Source organism: Piliocolobus tephrosceles, chromosome 13 (genome assembly GCF_002776525.5).
Source record: "Piliocolobus tephrosceles isolate RC106 chromosome 13, ASM277652v3, whole genome shotgun sequence".
In the NCBI taxonomy this organism is placed as follows: domain Eukaryota; kingdom Metazoa; phylum Chordata; class Mammalia; order Primates; family Cercopithecidae; genus Piliocolobus; species Piliocolobus tephrosceles.
Window position 1 is genome coordinate 64020721 of NC_045446.1, and position 19905 is coordinate 64040625.

The window sequence follows — 19905 nt, forward strand, 5'->3', positions numbered from 1 at the left end:
GCCATAAGTAGAAAGCTGAAACTGGATCCTTTCCTTACTCCTTATACGAAAATTAATTCAAGATGGATTAGAGACTTAAATGTTAGACCTAATGCCATAAAAACCCTAGAAGAAAACCTAGGTAGTACCATTCAGGACATAGGCATGGGCAAGGACTTCATGTCTAAAACACCAAAAGCAATGGCAGCAAAAGCCAAAATTGACAAATGGCATCTAATTAAACTAAAGAGCTTCTACACAGCAAAAGAAACTACCATCAGAGTGAACAGGCATCCTACAGAATGGGAGAAAATTTCTGCAATCTACTCATCTGACAAAGGGCTAATATCCAGAACCTACAAAGAACTCAAACAAATTTACAAGAAAAAAACAAACAACCCCATCAAAAGGTGGGCAAAGGATATGAACAGACATTTCTCAAAAGAAGACATTCATACAGCCAACAGACACATGAAAAAATGCTCATCATCACTGGCCATCAGAGAAATGCAAATCAAAACCACAATGAGATACCATCTCACACCAGTTAGAATGGCAATCATTAAGAAGTCAGGAAACAATAGGTGCTGGAGAGGATGTGGAGAAATAGGAACACTTTTAACACTGTTGGTGGGATTGTAAACTAGTTCAACCATTATGGAACACAGTATGGCAATTCCTCAAGGATCTAGAACTAGATGTACCATATGACCCAGCGATCCCATTACTGGGTATATTTCCAAAGGATCATAAATCATGTTGCTATAAAGACACATGCACACGTATGTTTATTGCAGCACTATTCACAATAGCAAAGACTTGGAATCAACCCAAATGTCCATCAGTGACAGACTGGATTAAGAAATTGTGTCACATATACACCATGGAATACTATGCAGCCATAAAAAAGGATGAGTTTACATCCTTTGTAGGGACATGGATGCAGCTGGAAACCATCATTCTTAGCAAACTATCACAAGAAGAGAAAACCAAACACCGTATGATCTCACTCTTAGGTGGGAACTGAACAGTGAGATCACTTGGACTCGGGAAGGGGAACATCACATACCAGGGCCTATCATGGTGGGGGAGGGGGGAGGGATTGCATTGGGAGTTATACCTGATGTAAATGACGAGTTGATGGGTGCTCACGAGTTGATGGGTGCAGCACACCAACATGGCACAAGTATACATATGTAACAAACCTGCACGTTATGCACATGTACCCTAGAACTTAAAGTATAATAATAATAATAAAAAAATTAAAAAAAGAAAATGTGGCACATATACACCATGGAAAACTATGCAGCCATAAAAAAGGATGAGTTCATGTCCTTTGTAGGGACATGGATGAAGCTGGAAACCATCATTCTGAACAAACTATCGCAAGGACAGAAAACCAAACACCTCGTGTTCTCACTCATAGGTGGGAATTGAACAATGAGAACACATGGACACAGGGTGGGGAACATCACACACTGGGGCTTGCCGAAGGATGGGGGGAGGGGGGAGGGATAGCATTAGGAGATATACCTAATGTAAATGATGAGTTAATGGGTGCAGCAAACCAACATGGCACATGTATACATATGTAACAAACCTGCACGCTGTGCACATGTACACTAGAACTAAAAAATAATAAAAAATAAATAAAATTATAGAGCAAAAATAAATAAATAAAAGCTTTCTATGGAAAACAACAACAACAACAACAAAAATGTAGCTTAGGTAGTCTGTCACTGTGGCAAGGTAGTATATGACATAGTATGTGGGTATGGCAAAGATTACACTTGGTTTTTTTTGTTTTTTGTTTTTTTTTTTTGAGACGGAGTCTCGCTCTGTGGCCCAGGCTGGAGTGCAGTGGCCGGATCTCAGCTCACTGCAAGCTCCGCCTCCCGGGTTTACGCCATTCTCCTGCCTCAGCCTCCCGAGTAGCTGGGACTACAGGCGCCCGCCACCTCGCCCGGCTAGTTTTTTGTATTTTTTAGTAGAGATGGGGTTTCACCGTGTTAGCCAGGATGGTCTCGATCTCCTGACCTCGTGATCCGCCCGTCTCGGCCTCCCAAAGTGCTGGGATTACAGGCTTGAGCCACCGCCCCCGGCCCACTTGGTTTTTTTTTTTTTTACACTGAGTCAGAAAATTATTTTAATAATAAAACTTTTTTTTTTTATGGAATCATTATAAAATAGCAGTTGGTTACTCCGTAACTGTCAGAATTATTTGTACTTGAGGTCTTGGCTAAGTGGGGCTGAAATCAACAAAAGGTCTTGGACTGTTGGTTCACAGATCATCCTAGGAAGCCTGCCCTCTGGATATCTATCATACTTACCTCTTATGACATGACCCAGTCCTTTAAAAAACAAGTATCTCTCTTTCTTTTTTCATTCTTTGGAGGCTTGAAGTGAATTTGGCACCGTTTATTAAATACCTTCTAGCCTTTGTCTTTTACCACTTCTTCAACATTTGGTTCTGACTGCATCCATTTCAACTTTGTCTGCTCTTTTCCAGGTTGCTTTAATAACGTTAAATAGTCCAAATTATTTTCTCTCTCTTCTCGGAGGTTTTTTTTACTACTTCTGAGGTCTGGGCTATACAATTTTTTATGACTCTGTTCCTACTGGCAAGAGCTGCCGTCAAAGACCCCTAAATTTGTTTATAGGTTTGGCTGGCATCAGTTTTCCCTACAAAGGAAGCTGTTGGAACCTTAGTGTTCAGTTTATGTACTATTCTGTCATCAGTTGTCCTCATCACTTCGAGTAATTCGTGGAACTGGGCAACCTCCTCCCAGTTCACACCGCCACTGGGTGCTGCCATATTTGACAAACAAAAATTATACTTTCTTACTCATTAGATATTAATATATTCCCATCTAACATATGTGGAAATCAAGGCTTAGAGAGGCCAAAAGCACAGAACCAGTAACTTGCCTGGGTTTAAACCCAGTTCTTCCTGACAAGTATTTTCAGTTATATAGGGTCTTATTTTAAGTCCTTCAGCCAAATTTGAACTTTTAAACCTTTATACATTAGAATACAACTGTGCTAAAAAATGTTCTTTAGAAGGTTTGATAATAAGCTGTGACTTTAGCTCTCATAGTTGACAGTACTTCAATTCTTTTAAACCTAAAAATGTTTATCTCTTTCTGATGCCCCAGAGAGTTGGTTCCTCTTTCAGCACTTGACACATACCTCATGTCACTTAGTGCTGTGGTCTCGAATGATCTATTCCTGTGGCAGTTTCTCTTCCCTCTGACAGTGCGTTCCTTCTGGATGGGGACTGTGTTCTTTATTTCTTTAGCACCCACTACAAGGCCCGCCATATGGGAGACATTCAGTCATGACTGAAAGAATGACAGGTTCTTGAATATCACTATACAATCCAGTTGTGTGGTATACATTTTCTAAGTTAATAAAAGTCCTTTTAATGAATTAGTTAAAAAACTAGTGATTGAGCCTCTTCTTGCTATGTGGTAAGCACTGCACTAGACATTCTGGGAGATACTAAGGTGAACCTCCTGGTTTCAGGGAACACACACACACAGAGTGAATGCACACATACATGCATGTACATACATACCAAGAAAGATAATTATAACATCATGTGAAAGATAAACTGCAATTACAGCTCAAAGAGGCTGAGTAGCATAGTAATTTAGAGTAGTGCTTCTCAAAGTACCATTCTGAGAAGATGTCAGGAGCTTATGCCAAAATACACATTAATAATTTGTTTCCTTCATTAGGAAAGTCTTGATATTAAGAAAAAACGTGGCTGAATCAAATGGTTTGTTTAGTGACTGGTTGCACATTTCTTGTGGACCAATGACAATTAGGCTGTTCACTGGCAGCTTGTCTATGGACCGTAGTTGAAGTAATATGTGGTTAAGAGTACAAGCTCTACCCACAGAATGGGAGAAAATATTTGCAAGCTATCTAGCTGACAAGGGATTAATAACCAGAATATATAAGGAGCTCAAACAACTCTATAGCAAAAAATATGTAATAATCTAATTTAAAAATGGGCAAAAGATCTGAATAGACATTTCTTAAAAGAAGATGTACAAATGGCAAACAGGCATATGAAAAAGTGCTCAACATCACTGATGGTCAGAGAAATGCAAATCAAAACTACAGTGAGATATCATCTCACCCCAGTTAAAATGGCTTTTATCCAAAAGACAGGCAATAACAAATGTTGACAAGGATGTGGAGAAAAAGGAACCTTTATACACTGTTGATGGGATTGAAAATTAGTACAACCACTATGGAGAACAGTTTGGAAGTTCCTCAAAAATCTAAAAATAGAGCTACCATATGATCTAGGAATCTCACTGCTAGGTATAAATCCCAAAGAAAGGAAATCAGTATGTTGAAAAGGTATCTGCACTCCTGTGTTTCTTGCACCACCATTGACAATAGCCAAGATTTGGAAGCAACTGAAGTGTCTGTCAACAGGTGAATGGATAAGGAAAATGTACATTTACACAATACTATTCACCCATAAAAATGAATGAGATCCTGTCATTTGCAACAACATAGATGGAACTGGAGGTTATTATGTTAAGTGAAATAAGCCAGGCACAAAAAGACAAACATTCATGTTCTCATTTTTTTGTGGGTGCTAAAATTAAAAACAATTGAACTCACAGAGATAGAGAGTAGTATGATAGTTACCAGAGGCTGGGAAGGGCAGTGGGGACTTGAGGAGAAGTGGGGATGGTTAATGGGTACCAAAAAAATAGAAAGATTGAAAAAGATCTAATATTTGATGGCACAACAGGGTGACTATAGTCAATAATTTAATTGTACATTTACAAATAACTAAAAGAGTATAGTTGGATTGTTTGTAACACAAGGATAAATGCTTGAGATGATGGATATCCCATTTACCCTGATGTGATTATTATGCATTGTAGGCCTGTATCAAAATATCCCATATACCCTATAAATATATATACCTGCTATGGACCCACAAAAATTAAACATTAAAAAAGAGAGTACAAGCTCTGGAATCAAACTGTTGGCATTCATATTCTAGTTCTATCAGTTATTAGCAATATGACCTTGGGAAATTCTGAGCCTCAGTTTCCTCTTCTATATAATGAGGATGATAATTTTTTCTGTTTCTTTGAGCTCTGAAAAGGAAACAAGATGGTACTTGACAGCACTTAGCACAGACACTGGCACATTGTAAACATTCTGTTACTAATGTTGTTGTTGCAATAAATCAGAATTTTTTTCATCTGACAGGAATTAGAGATAGCTTCTTAAAAGTTGGTGGCAAAGAACATTAAATGCCATTCACAGAATGTTACTATCGTACCTACAGTGGGGTCAGTTCCTTGGAATAGTGTTTGAAATTTTTAGGACTCTTTTTAGAGATGCTGCTTTTACAGTGAAGGGCACTGAATTTCCTGCTTTTCATCAACTAACCGCGGAAGTGCTGTTTTCCCTTTGGCTTTTACTTTTGCCACGTAGCTAGGTTTCTGGTTCCCCCACAGTTGGTGTGTTCACATAAGATTAGGGTCATTTTAGAGGAAATAGTTTCAATGTTTTATTTGTTTGTTTGAGTCAGAATCTTGCTATGTCGCCCAGGCTGGAGTACCGTGGCACCATCTCGGCTCATTGCAACCTTTGATTCTTGGGTTCAAGCAATTCTGAAGCCTCGGCTTCCTGAGTAGCTGGGACTACAGGCACCTGCCACCACCACGCCTGGCTAATTTTTGTATTTTTAGTAGAAACGGAGTTTCACTATGTTGGCCAGGCTGGTCTCAAACTCCTGACCTCAAGTGATCTGTCCACCTTGGCCTCCCAAAGTGCTAGGATTACAGGTATGAGCCACCGTGCCCAGCGTAGTTGCAATGTTTATAGGGTAGTTGTGGTAAGAAGCTAGTTTATTTTACATCTGGCTAAGTGGTCAGTGCTGCATGGTTGTATACTCCCAGATTATAAATTTAAAAACTATGTAGTCAAAAAAAAAAAAAGTTTCTTTAAAAAACTCAGCTGTAAAATGCCCTGGCTGCATTTGAGTGAAAACAGGAAGGCAGTTACATTTGTTGAGCACCTACTATCAGTGAGGCACTCTGAACAAGCTAAGTACATTTTTTGTGTATTATTTAACTCAAACACCTTGTACATAGTAGATCAAAGTATCAACGCTGGAGCCAGACTGCCTGAGCTTTACTCTTGCTCCACTGCATTCTTATTGTATGACATTGGGCACTTTGCTTAACTTCTTTGTGTCTTGGTTTCCTCATCTGTAAAATGGGGTTACTAAAAGCACTACCTTAAAAGGCTACAGTGAAAATTAAGGGAGCTATTATGTATAATGTATCTAGAACTATGTCCAGCAACTGTTGGCTGCTATTATTATTACTATTGCCATTACTATTATTATAGAAGCTTGCCCATAGTCCTACACCTAATAAGTGGCAAGTTCTGGAGTTAAACCTACTTTTTTTCCTGATTCTCTATTCTTCTAACTGGTTCTCCACACAGCATTTAGGGTGATCTTTCTAGATGGAAATATGATTATGTCACTCTTCTGCTTGAAATCCTTTGAAGGCTTCCTACTCCCTTAGGATCACAATAAAAGTTTCTCATGTAGCTTCCTAGGTGCTCCAGGGCCTGCCTTGCCTCTTTCATACTTCCCTCCACACCTCCCTCTACCTCCAGTTACACTGGCTTTGTTTTGTCCCTTTCCACCTCAGGACCTTTGCATATGCTCTTCCTCTCTTCATCTAACTAGCCTCTACCTTTTTCTTAGATGCCATCTTTTTTTATTTCGAGATGGAGTCTTGCTCTATCGCCCAGGCTGGAATGCAGTGGTGCGATCTTGGCTCACTGCAACCTCTGCTGCCCGGATTCAAGCAATTCTCCTGCCTCAGCCTCCCAAGTAGCTGGGATTACAGGTGCCTGCCACCACGCCCAGCTAATTTTTGTATTTTTAGTAGAGATGGGGTTTCACCATCTTGGCCAGGCTGTTCTTGAACTCCTGACCTTGTGATCCATCTGCCTTGGCCTCCCAAAGTGCTGGGATTACAGGCGTGAGCTACCCCGCCTGGCCTCTTTATTTATTTTATTTATTTATTTATTTATTTATTTTTTGAGACAGAGTCTCACTGTGTCACCCAGGCTGGAGTGCAGTGGCCAGATCTCAGCTCACCGCAAGCTCCGCCTCCCAGGTTTACGCCATTCTCCTGCCTCAGCCTCCCGAGTAGCTGGGACTACAGGTGCCCGCCACCTCGCCCGGCTAGTTTTTTGTATTTTTTTAGTAGAGACGGGGTTTCACGGTGTTAGCCAGGATGGTCTCGATCTCCTGACCTCGTGATCCGCCCGTCTCGGCCTCCCAAAGTGCTGAGATTACAGGCTTGAGCCACCGCGCCCGGCCTATTTATTTATTTTTTATTTTTTGTTTGTTTTCTTATGTCTCGAATGTTACTTCTTCAGGGAACCTCATTAAGTTAGGTCTTTATGTTATACATTTAGAAGAAGTAAAAGGTATTTAACTGCCCTTTCATAACATGCACTTCTTGCTCTTATAATTACTTGACTATTATTGGTCTTTTCTATTAGACTCTAAGCTCTGTAAGGCAAGGATTATTTCTGTTTCATTAGTGGTCTAACCCTAAGATCTTGCCTAGTACCTGACACAGTAGGCACTGAATAAAGACTTGTTGATTTGGATTGAATTCTAACAGGCATGGCGGACATAATTCCTAGAACAGCAGGATGAATGATGTGCTGCTTTTTGCCTCTTTGCTGCAAACAGCTCAGAGCATAAAGAGCTGTTTGTTTTTAGCAACTCAGTTCTCTGCATTGATTGAGGTTTTCAGACTATCGTATTGTTACACAATCTCACTGCTCAGCCTTTCAGAGATGAAATTCTTTTCTTCTGATTTTCATTTCATCTTAATCCATCTTTCCTTGGGGGAGGGTGGGTAGGGATGATGGCCGTGACCTTGAGATAGAATTGGGCTAGACAGCAGGATGCCAGCTTTTGTTCTCTAAATGGTTTGCACTGCTGCAGGTACAACTCACCCAGAAGGAGAGGTGAGGAAGAGGCCTCTCAAGTGGGTCCCTTAATTTGCCTGCATCCTTTGCCTAGCAGCTGCTTGAGGAGATGGAAATCTCACTCATCTGGGAGCAGCTTCCAAGCCTGAAGTTGAACCAGCCCCTGTGTTCTGCTGAGAGTAAAAGCATCATTCAGCATCCCTCGCCATGAGGCTACTCTTCTCTTTTTAAAACATCTACTTACATTTTTAAAAATTGAGATACAACTTGTATAAAGTGAAGCTCCCCAGCACCCCAGCAGACTTCCTTGTGTCCCTTTCTTGGCAATACTCCCCCTAAATAGCATTATTTTGTCATGTTAGGTTGACTCCTGAAATTCTTTCATTTATTTCCTTCCATTTTGCTGTCTGATCATCAAAGCAATGTTTATTGCAGAAAATTTGGAAGGTACAAAATAGTGTAGATACTAAAAATAAAAATAAAAAATAAAAAAACCCATATGTACTTTTACATACATAAAGGCCTGTTCTACATCTTGATAAATCACTACCTCCTGTGAGGCTTTCCCTGAGTCCCCCTTTCCTCCCCTTCTTGTCCCTATAGTATTTGACACAAAGCTATTATTGCCTTTGTCTTACTGTAGTACAATGTTTGTATACTGTATACTTACTTATCTCTTTAAAACACTCACAGTGAGCTCCTTGAAAGCATAGACCTTTTTTTTTTTTTTTTTTTTTTTCGAGACTGAGCCTTGCTCTGTCGCCCAGGCTGGAGTGAGGTAGCATGATCTTGGCTCACTGCAACTTCCACCTCCCAGGTTCAAGCGATTCTTCTGCCTCAGCCTCCTGAGTAGCTGGGACTACAGACACTTGCCACCACACCCAGCTAATTTTTGTATTTTTAGTAGAGACAGGTTTTCACCATGTTAGCCAGGCTGGTCTCGAACTCCTGACCTCAGGTGATCTACCTGCCTCAGCCTCCCAAAGTGCTGGGATTATAGGCGTGAGCTGGGCGGCCGACATTTTTTGTTTTTCTTTAAATAGAGACAGTATCTCACTAGGTTGCCCAGGCTAGTCTTAAACTTCTGGGCTCAAGCAATCCTCCTGTCTTGGCCTCCCAAAGTGCTCACATTATAGGTGGGAGCTACCATGCCTGGCTGCATAGACTATTTATTTATTTATTTATTTATTGAGACGGAGTCTTGCTCTGTCGCCTAGGCTGGAGTGCAGTGGCATGATCTCAGCTCACTACAACCTCCACCTCCCAGGTTCAAGCGATTCTCCTGCCTCAGCCTCCTGCATAGCTGGGATTACAGGTGGCTGCCACCACACCAGGCTAATTTTTGTATTTTTAGTAAAGACGGAGTTTCACCATGTTGACGCTGGTCTTGAACTCCTGACCTCAGGTGATGCCCCTGCATCAACCTCCCAAAGGGCTGGGCTTACAGGCGTGAGCCATTACATGCACAGACTTCTTATTGCCTATCAGAGTGCCTAGAACAGAGCAGGCTGTTAGTAAATATTTGTTGAGTGAATGAGTAAACAAATCAATGAAATTTTGCTGAAGTAAGTGTTAAAGAATAAAACCCATTATTAGTGGCAGGAATGGACAATTCTCACTTTAGTCAGTCGGTCCTATCTGCAGAATGCCAAAAAAGAAAAATAGTATTTTAGGGTGTTTTTACTTTTCTGAAACACAATTATTTCACTTGAACATCCATAAGAAGTCTATGATTATATCCCCATTTTTTATGTTGGAAAGTTGTTACTGTATTTGAGTCAGAAGAAGAGGAGATCAGAGATAATGCTGAAAAGCAGGAGGGATGTTATTTAGAAAAACTACCTGAAAGAATTTGCAGTACCTTGCATTTACTGGCTGTATTTACTGTATGCCAGGCAATTACTTATGTAATCTCATTTAATCATTGCAACAACTCTATGAATTAGGTATTATTATTTTCAATTTCTAGCGGAAGAAATGGAGACTCAGAAACCTGAATTTCCAAATTCAAAAAGGTAATAATTGGCAGAGCCAATATTTAACTCCAGGACTGACTATCATGTCTCTAGTCCATTTACTGTTACTTCTAAACTCCTGATCTCGTGATCCACCCGCATCAGCCTCCCAAAGTGCTGAGATTACAGGTGTGAGCCACCGCGCCTGGCCTATAACACTAAACTTCTTTTGTAGAGGTCCACCTATAGGGGCCATGCCCCTTGCTATTAAGTGATGATTTTGTGACACATGAAAATTTGGGAATCTTTTTTCATTTATCTTCAGTTTGATGAACTTTTTGATAAGATGAACACAACACTACTACCATATTTCCATGTAGCCATTAGTCAGGTCTTATCTCATTAACACACCGGTTCTCACAATTCTCTGTTGATATAGGCCTAGATCGTTATCTTGTTTATACATGAAGAAACTGAGGCCTAGAGGGGTAAGTGACTTACCTGAGTAAATATTGCTAATAAGTAGCAGGGCCGACACTTGACTCCTGTTCCGTGTTATTTTCACTGCAACATGTAGGCTTGCTGAAGTCGATTTTAGTAAGCATAAACTCTAACCTGGGAGAAGTTGCCCCTCAGGGGAAAATTAACGTCTGGAGGTAGTTTTGACTGTTGCCACTTGGGGTAAACTACAGATATCCAGTGGCTAGAGGGATGTATATGGATATGTAGGTCAGCCCCTACAACAAAGAATTATCTGGTCTAAAATGTCAGTACCACTGAGGTTGAGAAATCCTGTTCTAGAACAATCAATTTTCATGCCTTATTTCTCCAGAATAGATTAAATACCCAAGGTTAACCTCCAAAGCATACCTAGTGATGAGCTTGATTCTTTTTTTCTTTCTTTTCTTTTTTTTTTTTTTAAGACAAGGTCTCCCTCTGTTGCCCATGCTGGAGTGCAGTGGTGCAGTCTTGGCTCATTGCATCCTTGACCTCCTGTGCTCAATCTGCCCACCTCAGCCTCCTGAGTAGCTGGGGCTATAGGTGTGTGCCACCACACCTAGCTAATTTTTGTGTATTTATAGAGACAGAGTTTCACCGTGTTGCCCAGGCTGGTCTTGAATTCCCAAGCTCAAGCCATCCAGCTGCCCTGGCCTCCCAAATTGCTGGGATTACAGGTGTGTGCCACCACACCTGGCCACTTGATTCTTTTAGAATGGGCTATTCTTCAGTAGCAACAAATTATTTATTAATCACTAGGTTTTATTCAGAGTATTGTATTAAGTATGATTAGAGATGCAGAACTGCATTAAACATGGTGTATTTGTTTAGGGAGTAAGAGACTTTTGAAGGAGATAAGAGGGATCTAGTTACTTTGCTCCTGGTTGCAGATAAGCATCCCCTACATTCCGGGAACTATCACATGCAGTAGTGGCTATACTTATGGACTACTATGATTGAAGTGGCTGCTGGCTTCAGTGAACACTCACTATAGTTGACTCTTTCTTCCCACAGTTATGCGATGCCAACCAAAACCATGGAAGTGTTACATTTGCAGGACCAAGGGAGCAAAATGTTACTGGACTCAGTGCTTACCACCCATGAGCGAGTGGTTCAGGTAGGCACTCCAGGAGAATAAAAAATGTATTTGCTTCTCCTGGTTCTTTTCTCTGTCCACTTTTCTACTTTCTGTTATGCTCTTTTCTTTCTTGAATAATGGTATTCTCCAGTGTTCAGTTATTGATGCCTCCATCTCTCCTTTTATAATACCTTCCCCCTATGCAGTCTCATTCATTCCTTAGGCCTCAGTGACCATCGTTTAATACTGATAACCCCCAGATGTATACATCTGTTGTCCTGATCTGTTGGCTAGGCTTGAAACTTGATACCCAGTTGTCTACTGGCCTTCTTGACTTTGATCCACAGGAGTCCTCCCCGCACTTCATCTATGCAAAATTAGTTGTAGAGGGACTGATTTTCCTGTTTTTTTGTAACCCTCCCCACCTTTGAGCCTAATGTGTCACCCTTCTTTGTCCTCTGATACCCATTCATTCACCAAATTCTATAGCTTCTACCTTCTAAAAATCTTTCAGATTCATCCACTTCACTTTACCCCCATACCAAGTGATCATGTCATTTTCCTGCTTAAAACCCCTCAGTGGCTGCCTTCCTTTGATCTCTAGTAGTTGTCCTCTTTTCTTCCTGCAGATAATGATGGGTGCCAACCACACCACCATGAGGGCACCCGGAGGTATTAAAAATACACAGCTTGCCAGCTTTACCATCATTCCCTTTCTAATAAGAGCATTAATTGATATATAATGGGCACATCATACAATTTACCAATTTGAAGTATACAATAACAATGGTTTTTAGTATATTCAAAGAGTTATGCAACCATCCCCACAATCAATTTTAGAACATTTCCATCATGCTAAAAGAAACTATGCACCCATTAGCAGTCACTCCTCTTTCTTGGTCACCCTAACCCCTTGCAGCCACTAATCTACTTTCTATCTCTGTGGATTTATCTCTTCATTTAAATGGAATTGTACATTAAATGGCCTTTTGTGTCAGGCTTCTTTCACGTTGAGGAATGTTTTCAAGGTTCATCTCTGTTGTATTGGTACTTCATTCCTTTTTATTGCCAAATAATATTCCATGGTATGGGCATCACCCTTTTTTTATCCACTCAAGGAACATACAGCAAGGTAATAAAATGAATTTTATTAAATTTAAGTCTAAATATGCTAATTTAAAAAATAAGTATAATATTTGGCTTTTAAAATATTATCAGGACTAAATTATTTGTAATATATCCTGTGACAGATCTGACATGCCAGAAGCCCATAGAATAGTTTGAATGGTTTAGGTTGGTACTCAGGTGCCTTCATGATTCTTCTCCTGCTTTTCCTCTTCACAGCCCATTTACTCCAGCCACACATGGAGCTAGGTTTTTTTTGTTTTTGTTTTTTGGGAGACGGAGTTTCACCCTTGTTGCCCAGGCTAGAGTGCAATGGCAAGATCTCGGCTCACTGCAACCTCTGCCTCCTGTGTTCAAGGCCTCAGCCTCATGAGTAGCTGGGATTACAGGCATATGCCACCATGCCCAACTAATTTTGTGTTTTTAGTAGAGACAGGATTTCTCCATGTTGGTCAGGCTGGTCTCAAACTATGGACCTCAGGTGATCCGCCCACCTCGGCCTCCCAAAGTGCTGGGATTACAGACGTGAACCACTGTGCCCGGCCAATGGAGCTAGTTTTAATTTCCTAACACTCTTATGCCCCCACATTTTACTGAATGTTGTTTCCTCTGCCTTCGAAATCCTCCACATGACTGTTGAATTCTCCTAGTTTACTCCTGTTTTTCTTCAAGATTTCACCAAGATACTAACGCTTCTGGAAGCTTTTTTTGACCTTTCTTGGTTGAGTTGGGTAGGAATTTTTCTTGTGGTTCCTTGCAGCCCCCCTGCCTGCCCTTTTATCATACATCTGATTCACCTTGATGTTCTTAGCACAGCATTTGACACCAGTCAGGTCCTGGTATGCGTGGATATGGGCAAAGCTGAGTTGAATCACAAAGTCAGTGTGCCCAGGCAGGTGGTTCACGCCGGTAATCCCAGCACTTTGGGAGAATAAGGCAGGCGGATCACTCGAGGTGAGGAGTTTGAGACCAGCCTGGCCAACATGGTGAAACTCTGTCTCTACTAAAAATACAAAAATTAGCCATGCCAGGCGTGGTGGCGCATGCCTGTAATCCCAGCTACTCAGGAGGCTGAGGCAGGAGAATTGCTTGAACCCTGGAGGTGGAGGTTACAGTGAGCCAAGATCATGCCATTGAACTCCAGCCTGGGCAACAAGAGCGAAACTCCGTCTCAAAAACAAAACAAAACAAAAACAAAAATTAGCCAGCTGTTATCTCAGCTGCTTGGGAGGCTGAGGCAGGAGAATTGCTTGAGCCTGGGAGGCGGAGGTTTCAGTGAGCAGAGATGGTACCACTTCACTCCAGCCTGGGTGTAACAGAGCAAGACTCCGTCTCAAATAAATAAATAAATAAATAAGAAAGTCAGCCTGCGCTGGGTGCCATGGTTCATGCCTGTAAACCTAGCACTTTTGGAGGCCAAAGTGGGAGGACTGCTTGCAGCCAGGAATTTGACTAGTCTGGGCAACATAGCAAGACCCTGTTTCTACCAAAAACTAAAAATAAAAAATTAGCCGGGACTGGGGGCACGTGCTTGTAGTCCCAACTACTCTGGAGGCTGAGGTGGGAGAACCACTTGAACCCAGGAGTTCAAGGCTGCAGTGAGCTATGATTGTTCCACTGCACTCCAGTCTGGGCAACTGAAAGAGACCCTGGACTTTAAAACCTCTTGGTCCAGTAATGACATCTAATGCCCACAGGAGCAGATATTGGCAGTGACCATCTCAGCACCTTGCAGATGGCAGGAGAAAGCCTGTAGAGGCCAGGCTCAGAAACCAGTTTTGGTATTAATCTTCCACCCTTGGGCTCTCCAGACTCTACTGGAGCTGGCATCTGAACCAATACATGTCTGTCCAGTTACCTCCTTTTCAGCTCCTCCCACCTCTTAGAGCACCTTCTTTCATTTTGCAGATCAGCGGTTTGAGTGCTACGTTTGCAGAAATTTTCTTGGAAATAATTCAAAGCAATCTTCCTGAAGGAGTCAGACTGTCAGTGAAGGAGGTAGGTGCTGGTTTGAGAAGAGGCCCCTGCTGGCCCGCATATGCTCAAAATAAGGATAAGAACATCTGGGCTGGGCGCGGTGGCTCACGTCTGTAATCCCAGCACTTTAGGAAGCTGATGCAGCTGGATCACGAGGTCAGGAGATCGAGACCATCCTGGCTAACATGGTGAAACCCCGTCTCTACTAAAAATACAAAAATTAGCCAGGCGTGGTGGTGCGCGCCTGTAGTCCCAGCGACTCGGGAGGCTGAGGCAGGAGAATGGCGTGAACCTGGGAGGTGGAGCTTGCAGTGAGCCGAGATCGTGCCACTGCACTCCAGCCTAGGCGACAGAGCAAGACTCCATCTCAAAAAAAGAAAAAAAAAAAAAGAACACATCTGGACTGGCTTTAGAAAGAACAGAGAAATGTGGATAATGTGGCCTAAATAATAATCAGAAAAGTTGTATACTCTGATGACACTGTGATCATTAGTCCAGCTTCTGAGGCATCAGGGATGATGTTTTGTGGCCTATGAGTACTGAGTTTCAACACAGCATCCTGATGTTGGTGGTGGGCCTATGAGGCCCCAGAATTCTCTCCTTTCAGACAGTTGTGTGGAAGAACATGGGTTAAGATAGTATATGGTGTAATAAATCAGAACACAAATAGGAAAATATATGTTAGAGAAAAGGTTCCTGGATCTTCAAGGCTTGACTGTAGCTTGACTAAATATATTTCATAAAGAATGTTAGTCAATAGGATGTTTGGTCAGGCATGGAAAACTTGGAGAACATTAGGAATCTTAGCCTAAATACTGAGTATTTGGGTCCAGTTGCCAAGATGATCCTTCTTATGACACAGATGTATAAGGTCATCTTAGATTGGTACCATTTGCTCTATCCAGCTCTGCTTGTTCTGAGTCTATGCTTGTCAAGCTTCTTCTGGTTAGTATTTGGGCTTCATACAGATCTGGGTACAGAGACACTACGTGCTGATCATGCTGCCTTAAAACAGTCCAATCCCTGTTTGTTTTATTTCCTATGTAAATAATTTTGGTATTCTCTCTCTCTTTTAAATGCTTCTATTGTGATAGTTATAGCATTTTGACATTAAATCTTCATATATCTGTCTTTTCTAACTAGACTGCAAGTTCACTGAAAGCAAGGAGGAAATCTGATTCCAGTTTGAATCCCCTATACTATACTATACTATACTATACATACTATACTGTAAGTCTGCTACATAGTAGATAATAAAAGTTACTTGAATCTGAATGATTCTCTACAGCGCTGGTTCATGGTCCCTTTTTGGATGCTGTGCATATCTGGATAACTAAAAGCTCTGCAGTAATTTCCACTTATTTTCTTTTTCTTCTCCTTAGCACACTGAAGAAGATTTCAAGGGACGATTCAAAGCTCGACCAGAACTGGAAGAACTGTTGGCCAAGTTGAACTAGCTACTGTAGACTCTTTCATGCCCGCAATGGTCATATTGAGTGCCAAGGAGAAGGGCTTACTGGGTAGTCAGAGTTCATCAGGAGACCTGACCCTCAGATTTCATAAGTACCCATTCCCATAGCCAGTAATGTCCTCACTCCTCTGTGGCATGGCTGTACTTGCCATTTGTTACCACTTATCTATGAGGCAACCCTTGTTATCTTCCATCTAATAAAAATCTGCTGCTGATATGTATATGTATGTGTGTGTGTGAGAGAGAAATTGGCCCATCCTGTGGAGTATCTTTAAGAGATTCTATATTCTGGCCAGGCACAGTGGTACATCCCTCTAATCCCAGCACTTTGTGAGGCTGAGGCAGGAGGACTGCTTGAGGCCAGGAGCTTGAGACCAGCCTGGTAACATTCTGTCTTTACCAAAAACATTTAAGACGGAGTCTCGCTCTGTTGCCCAGGCTGGAGTACAGTGGCATGATCTCGGCTCACTGCAAGCTCTGCCTCCCTTGTTCACGCCATTCTCCTGCCTCAGCCTCCTGAATAGCTGGGACTACAGGCGCCTGCCACCACGCCTGGCTAATTATTTGTATTTTTAGTAGAGACAGGGTTTCACCGTGTTACCCAGGATGGTCTCTATGTCCTATCCTTATGATCCGCCCGCCTTGGCCTCCCAAAGTGCTGGGATTACGGGCATGAGCCACAGCGCCCAGCCAAACATTTTTTTTTTAATTAGCTGGACGTGGTGGTATGCACTTGTAGTCCCACTACTCGGGAGGCTGAGGCAGGAGGATTGCTTGAGCCCAGTAGTTCAAGACTGCAGGAACTATGATTTTGCCATTGTACTCTAGCCTGGCTGACAGAGTAAGATCCTTTCTCTTTTTTTTTTTTTTTTTTTTGAGACGGAGTCTCACTCTGTCACCCAGGCTGGAGTGCAGTGGCCAGATCTCAGCTCACTGCAAGCTCCGCCTCCCGGGTTCACGCCATTCTCCTGCCTCAGCCTCCCGAGTAGCTGGGACTACAGGCGCCCGCCACCTTGCCTGGCTAGTTTTTTGTGTTTTTTAGTAGAGACGGGGTTTTGCCATGTTAGCCAGGATGGTCTCGATCTCCTGACCTTGTGATCCGCCCGTCTTGGCCTCCCAAAGTGCTGGGATTACAGGCTTGAGCCACCGCGCCTGGCCGATCCTTTCTCCTAAAAAAAAAAAAAAAAAAAAATTCTATTTTCTCTTTGCCTGATGCTTTAGCACAGAAGCATGTTCCCCTTCCATATTTCTCCAGCTAGAGTGAATTCATCCTTTAAAGCAATCTGGCATGGTGTCCTGTAGTGAAGCAGAGGATCATAACATAAGTAAAGTCTCTATGGGTGGAAGTTGGAGAGAAGGACATTTTGGCTTTGCACATGAAAAAACTCTCCAGATAGAAACAGATTCTGCCCATAAGTGAAATAAAATGCTTTGTGGGGGTAATAAGTGACTTGTAAGTGTTCAGGTAGATGTTACATAACTGCTAATTAAGTTACTCTGGATTGAGTTTAAGCAAAGACTTGAAAGTTGATCTTGGTCAGGTGTCAGCAAACTACTGCCCATGAACCAAATCCTACCCACTGCCTGTTTGTGTGTGTTTTTTTAAATAATATATTGAGGTGAAATTCATATATACAAAATTAAACTTTTTTTTTTTTTAAACGGAGTCTCGCTGTGTCACCCAGGCTGGAGTGAAGTGGTGCGATCTTGGCTCACTGCAACCTCCGCCTCCTGGGTTCAAGCAATTCTCCTGCCTCAGCCTCCCAAGTAGCTGGGACTACAGGTGCCCGCCAACACGCCCAGCTTTTTTTATTTTTTTGAGATGAAGTCTTGCTCTTGTTGCCCAGGCTGGAGTGCAATGGCGCGATCTCGGCTCACTGCAACCTCTGCCTCCTGTGTTCAAGCAATTCTTCTGCCTCAGCCTCCCGAATAGCTGGGATTACAGGTGCCTGCCACCACACCCGGCTAATTTTTGTATTTTTAGTAGAGATGGGGTTTTACCATGTTGGCCAGGGTGGCCTTGAACTCCTGACCTCAGGTGATCCACCCACCTCAGCCTCCCAGAATGCTGGGATTATAGGCATGAGCTGCCGCCGCACCTGGCCTTAAACATTTTAAACTTGAGTAATTCAGTAGCATTTATTTAGTACATTCACAATGTTGTGCAGTCATCAGCTCTATCTAGTTCCAAAACCCCTCCGTTTTTTTGAAATAAAGGTTTATTGGATCAGAGCCATGCTTATTCACTTACATACTGTCTCTGGTTGCTTTAATGCTACAATGGCAGAGTTGGGTAGCTGCATGTGTATTGCCTCTGTATCATATGGGCAATGGGCAGTGTCACATGTCTTCCATTTGGAAACCTGGAAAAAATAGCAGTCTTTTCCAGTCGCTCAGTTGTTATCAATACGTGGAAGCAGGAATCAGGATTTCATAAATTAACAAGATACTGGAGCTTAAGTACTTTAGGATCCAGCCAACCTAATTGTCTCTTTTAGCTAGTACAGGTTAGGAGCCCATAGAGGGCAATTCTTTGCCCAAGGTCATGGGATATGCACTGGCAGAGGGGCAGCAGGATTCAAATCTCTTGATTCCTAATCCGTCTTTTTCTTTCACATCACTCACGGATGAGTCAGGCTTCTTACACAGGAGGCAGCTGGATTCTGTCACCTTGGAGCTCTTGTGTCACTGACCTAGTTGATGATTTATGCTCTCACCAGAGTCAGAGAGCTTTTGTAGCTCATGATTAGTTTGCCCTGAGACAAATGGAAGTTACTCTTAATGCCTTATCCTGGTAAGAGGGACTGGAGATATTCTGATTGCCAGAACCTCAGGGTTACAAAACAACTATGAGCTTTGACTCTTCTGGAGGGAGGTCCAGAAGGAAATGGATGTTCTTATGATCACATGGCAGTAAAACCACATGGAATACAAATCTTCTGGCTCTAGGTTGAAAATGCCTTCCCTTCCCTCCCTGAGACAACCTGCTAAAGGAAAAGAGGCAAACAAACCTGAGTTGTGCCTGGCTTCCACATTTATTCATTTTGAAGCTGAGTTATTTTAGCCTCATTGAACTTCAGATTCTGATCGGAAGAATGAGCATAATCCCTTTTTAGGGATTTGAGATGGAGATAATATATATAATGAACTAGTAATGCTCAGTAAATGTTATATTTCCTTCCCTTATAAAACTTCTTTGGCATACTCTTTTAAAAGATTTTTTTCATTGAGGTATAATTTATATACAGTGACATACAGATCTTGAACATATATTTGATCAATTTTGAAAATACATCTACCTACCCATGAAACCCATACTTGTATCAAGATAAAGAACATGTCCATCACCCCAAAAAGTTCCCTCATAATCTTCTTCCCCCAAGATGGAGTCTTGCTCTGTCGCTCAGGCTGGAGTGCAGTGGCACAATCTCGGTTCACTACAACCTCTGCCTCCTGGGTTCAAGCAATTCTCCTGCCTCAGCCTCCCAAGTAGCTGGGATTACAGGCATATGCCACCACACCCGGCTAATTTTTGTATTTTTAGTAGAGACAGGGTTTCGCCATATTGGCCAGCCTGGTCTCAAACTGGCTGGTCTCGAACTCCTGACCTCATGATCCGCCTGCCGCAGCCTCCCAAAGTGTTGGGATTACAGGTGTGAGTGACCGCATATGGCCATCTTTCACGTTTTCTCCAAGAAGTAACCACTAACCTCGTTTCTACTGCCATAGATTAGTTTTGCCTATCTAGTACTACATATAAATGAAATACACAGTATGTATTTTTTTCTGTCTGACTTCATCCGTTTAGCATA

At 42.1% G+C, this 19905-nt stretch overlaps 1 protein-coding gene and 1 pseudogene across 2 annotated transcripts in view; one reads left to right on the forward strand and one right to left on the reverse strand.

The window, feature by feature from the left end:
* The window catches only part of MRPL48 (mitochondrial ribosomal protein L48), an 83454-nt gene extending 67138 nt beyond the window's left edge, over positions 1–16316 (forward strand). The window contains exons 6-8 of one of the 2 annotated variants that reach the window (XM_023209456.2): positions 11457–11559; positions 14554–14643; positions 16005–16314. In XM_023209456.2, coding sequence (XP_023065224.1) covers positions 11457–11559; positions 14554–14643; positions 16005–16079 — 268 coding nt within the window. In that variant the 3' untranslated portion in view covers positions 16080–16314. Of the gene's footprint in view, positions 1–11456; positions 11560–14553; positions 14644–16004 lie in introns of both variants that reach the window. The other variant, XM_031936715.1, reaches the window with a different exon arrangement.
* Positions 2313–2794, reverse strand: LOC116418996 (annotated as a pseudogene).
* Positions 16317–19905: the final 3589 nt, after the last annotated feature.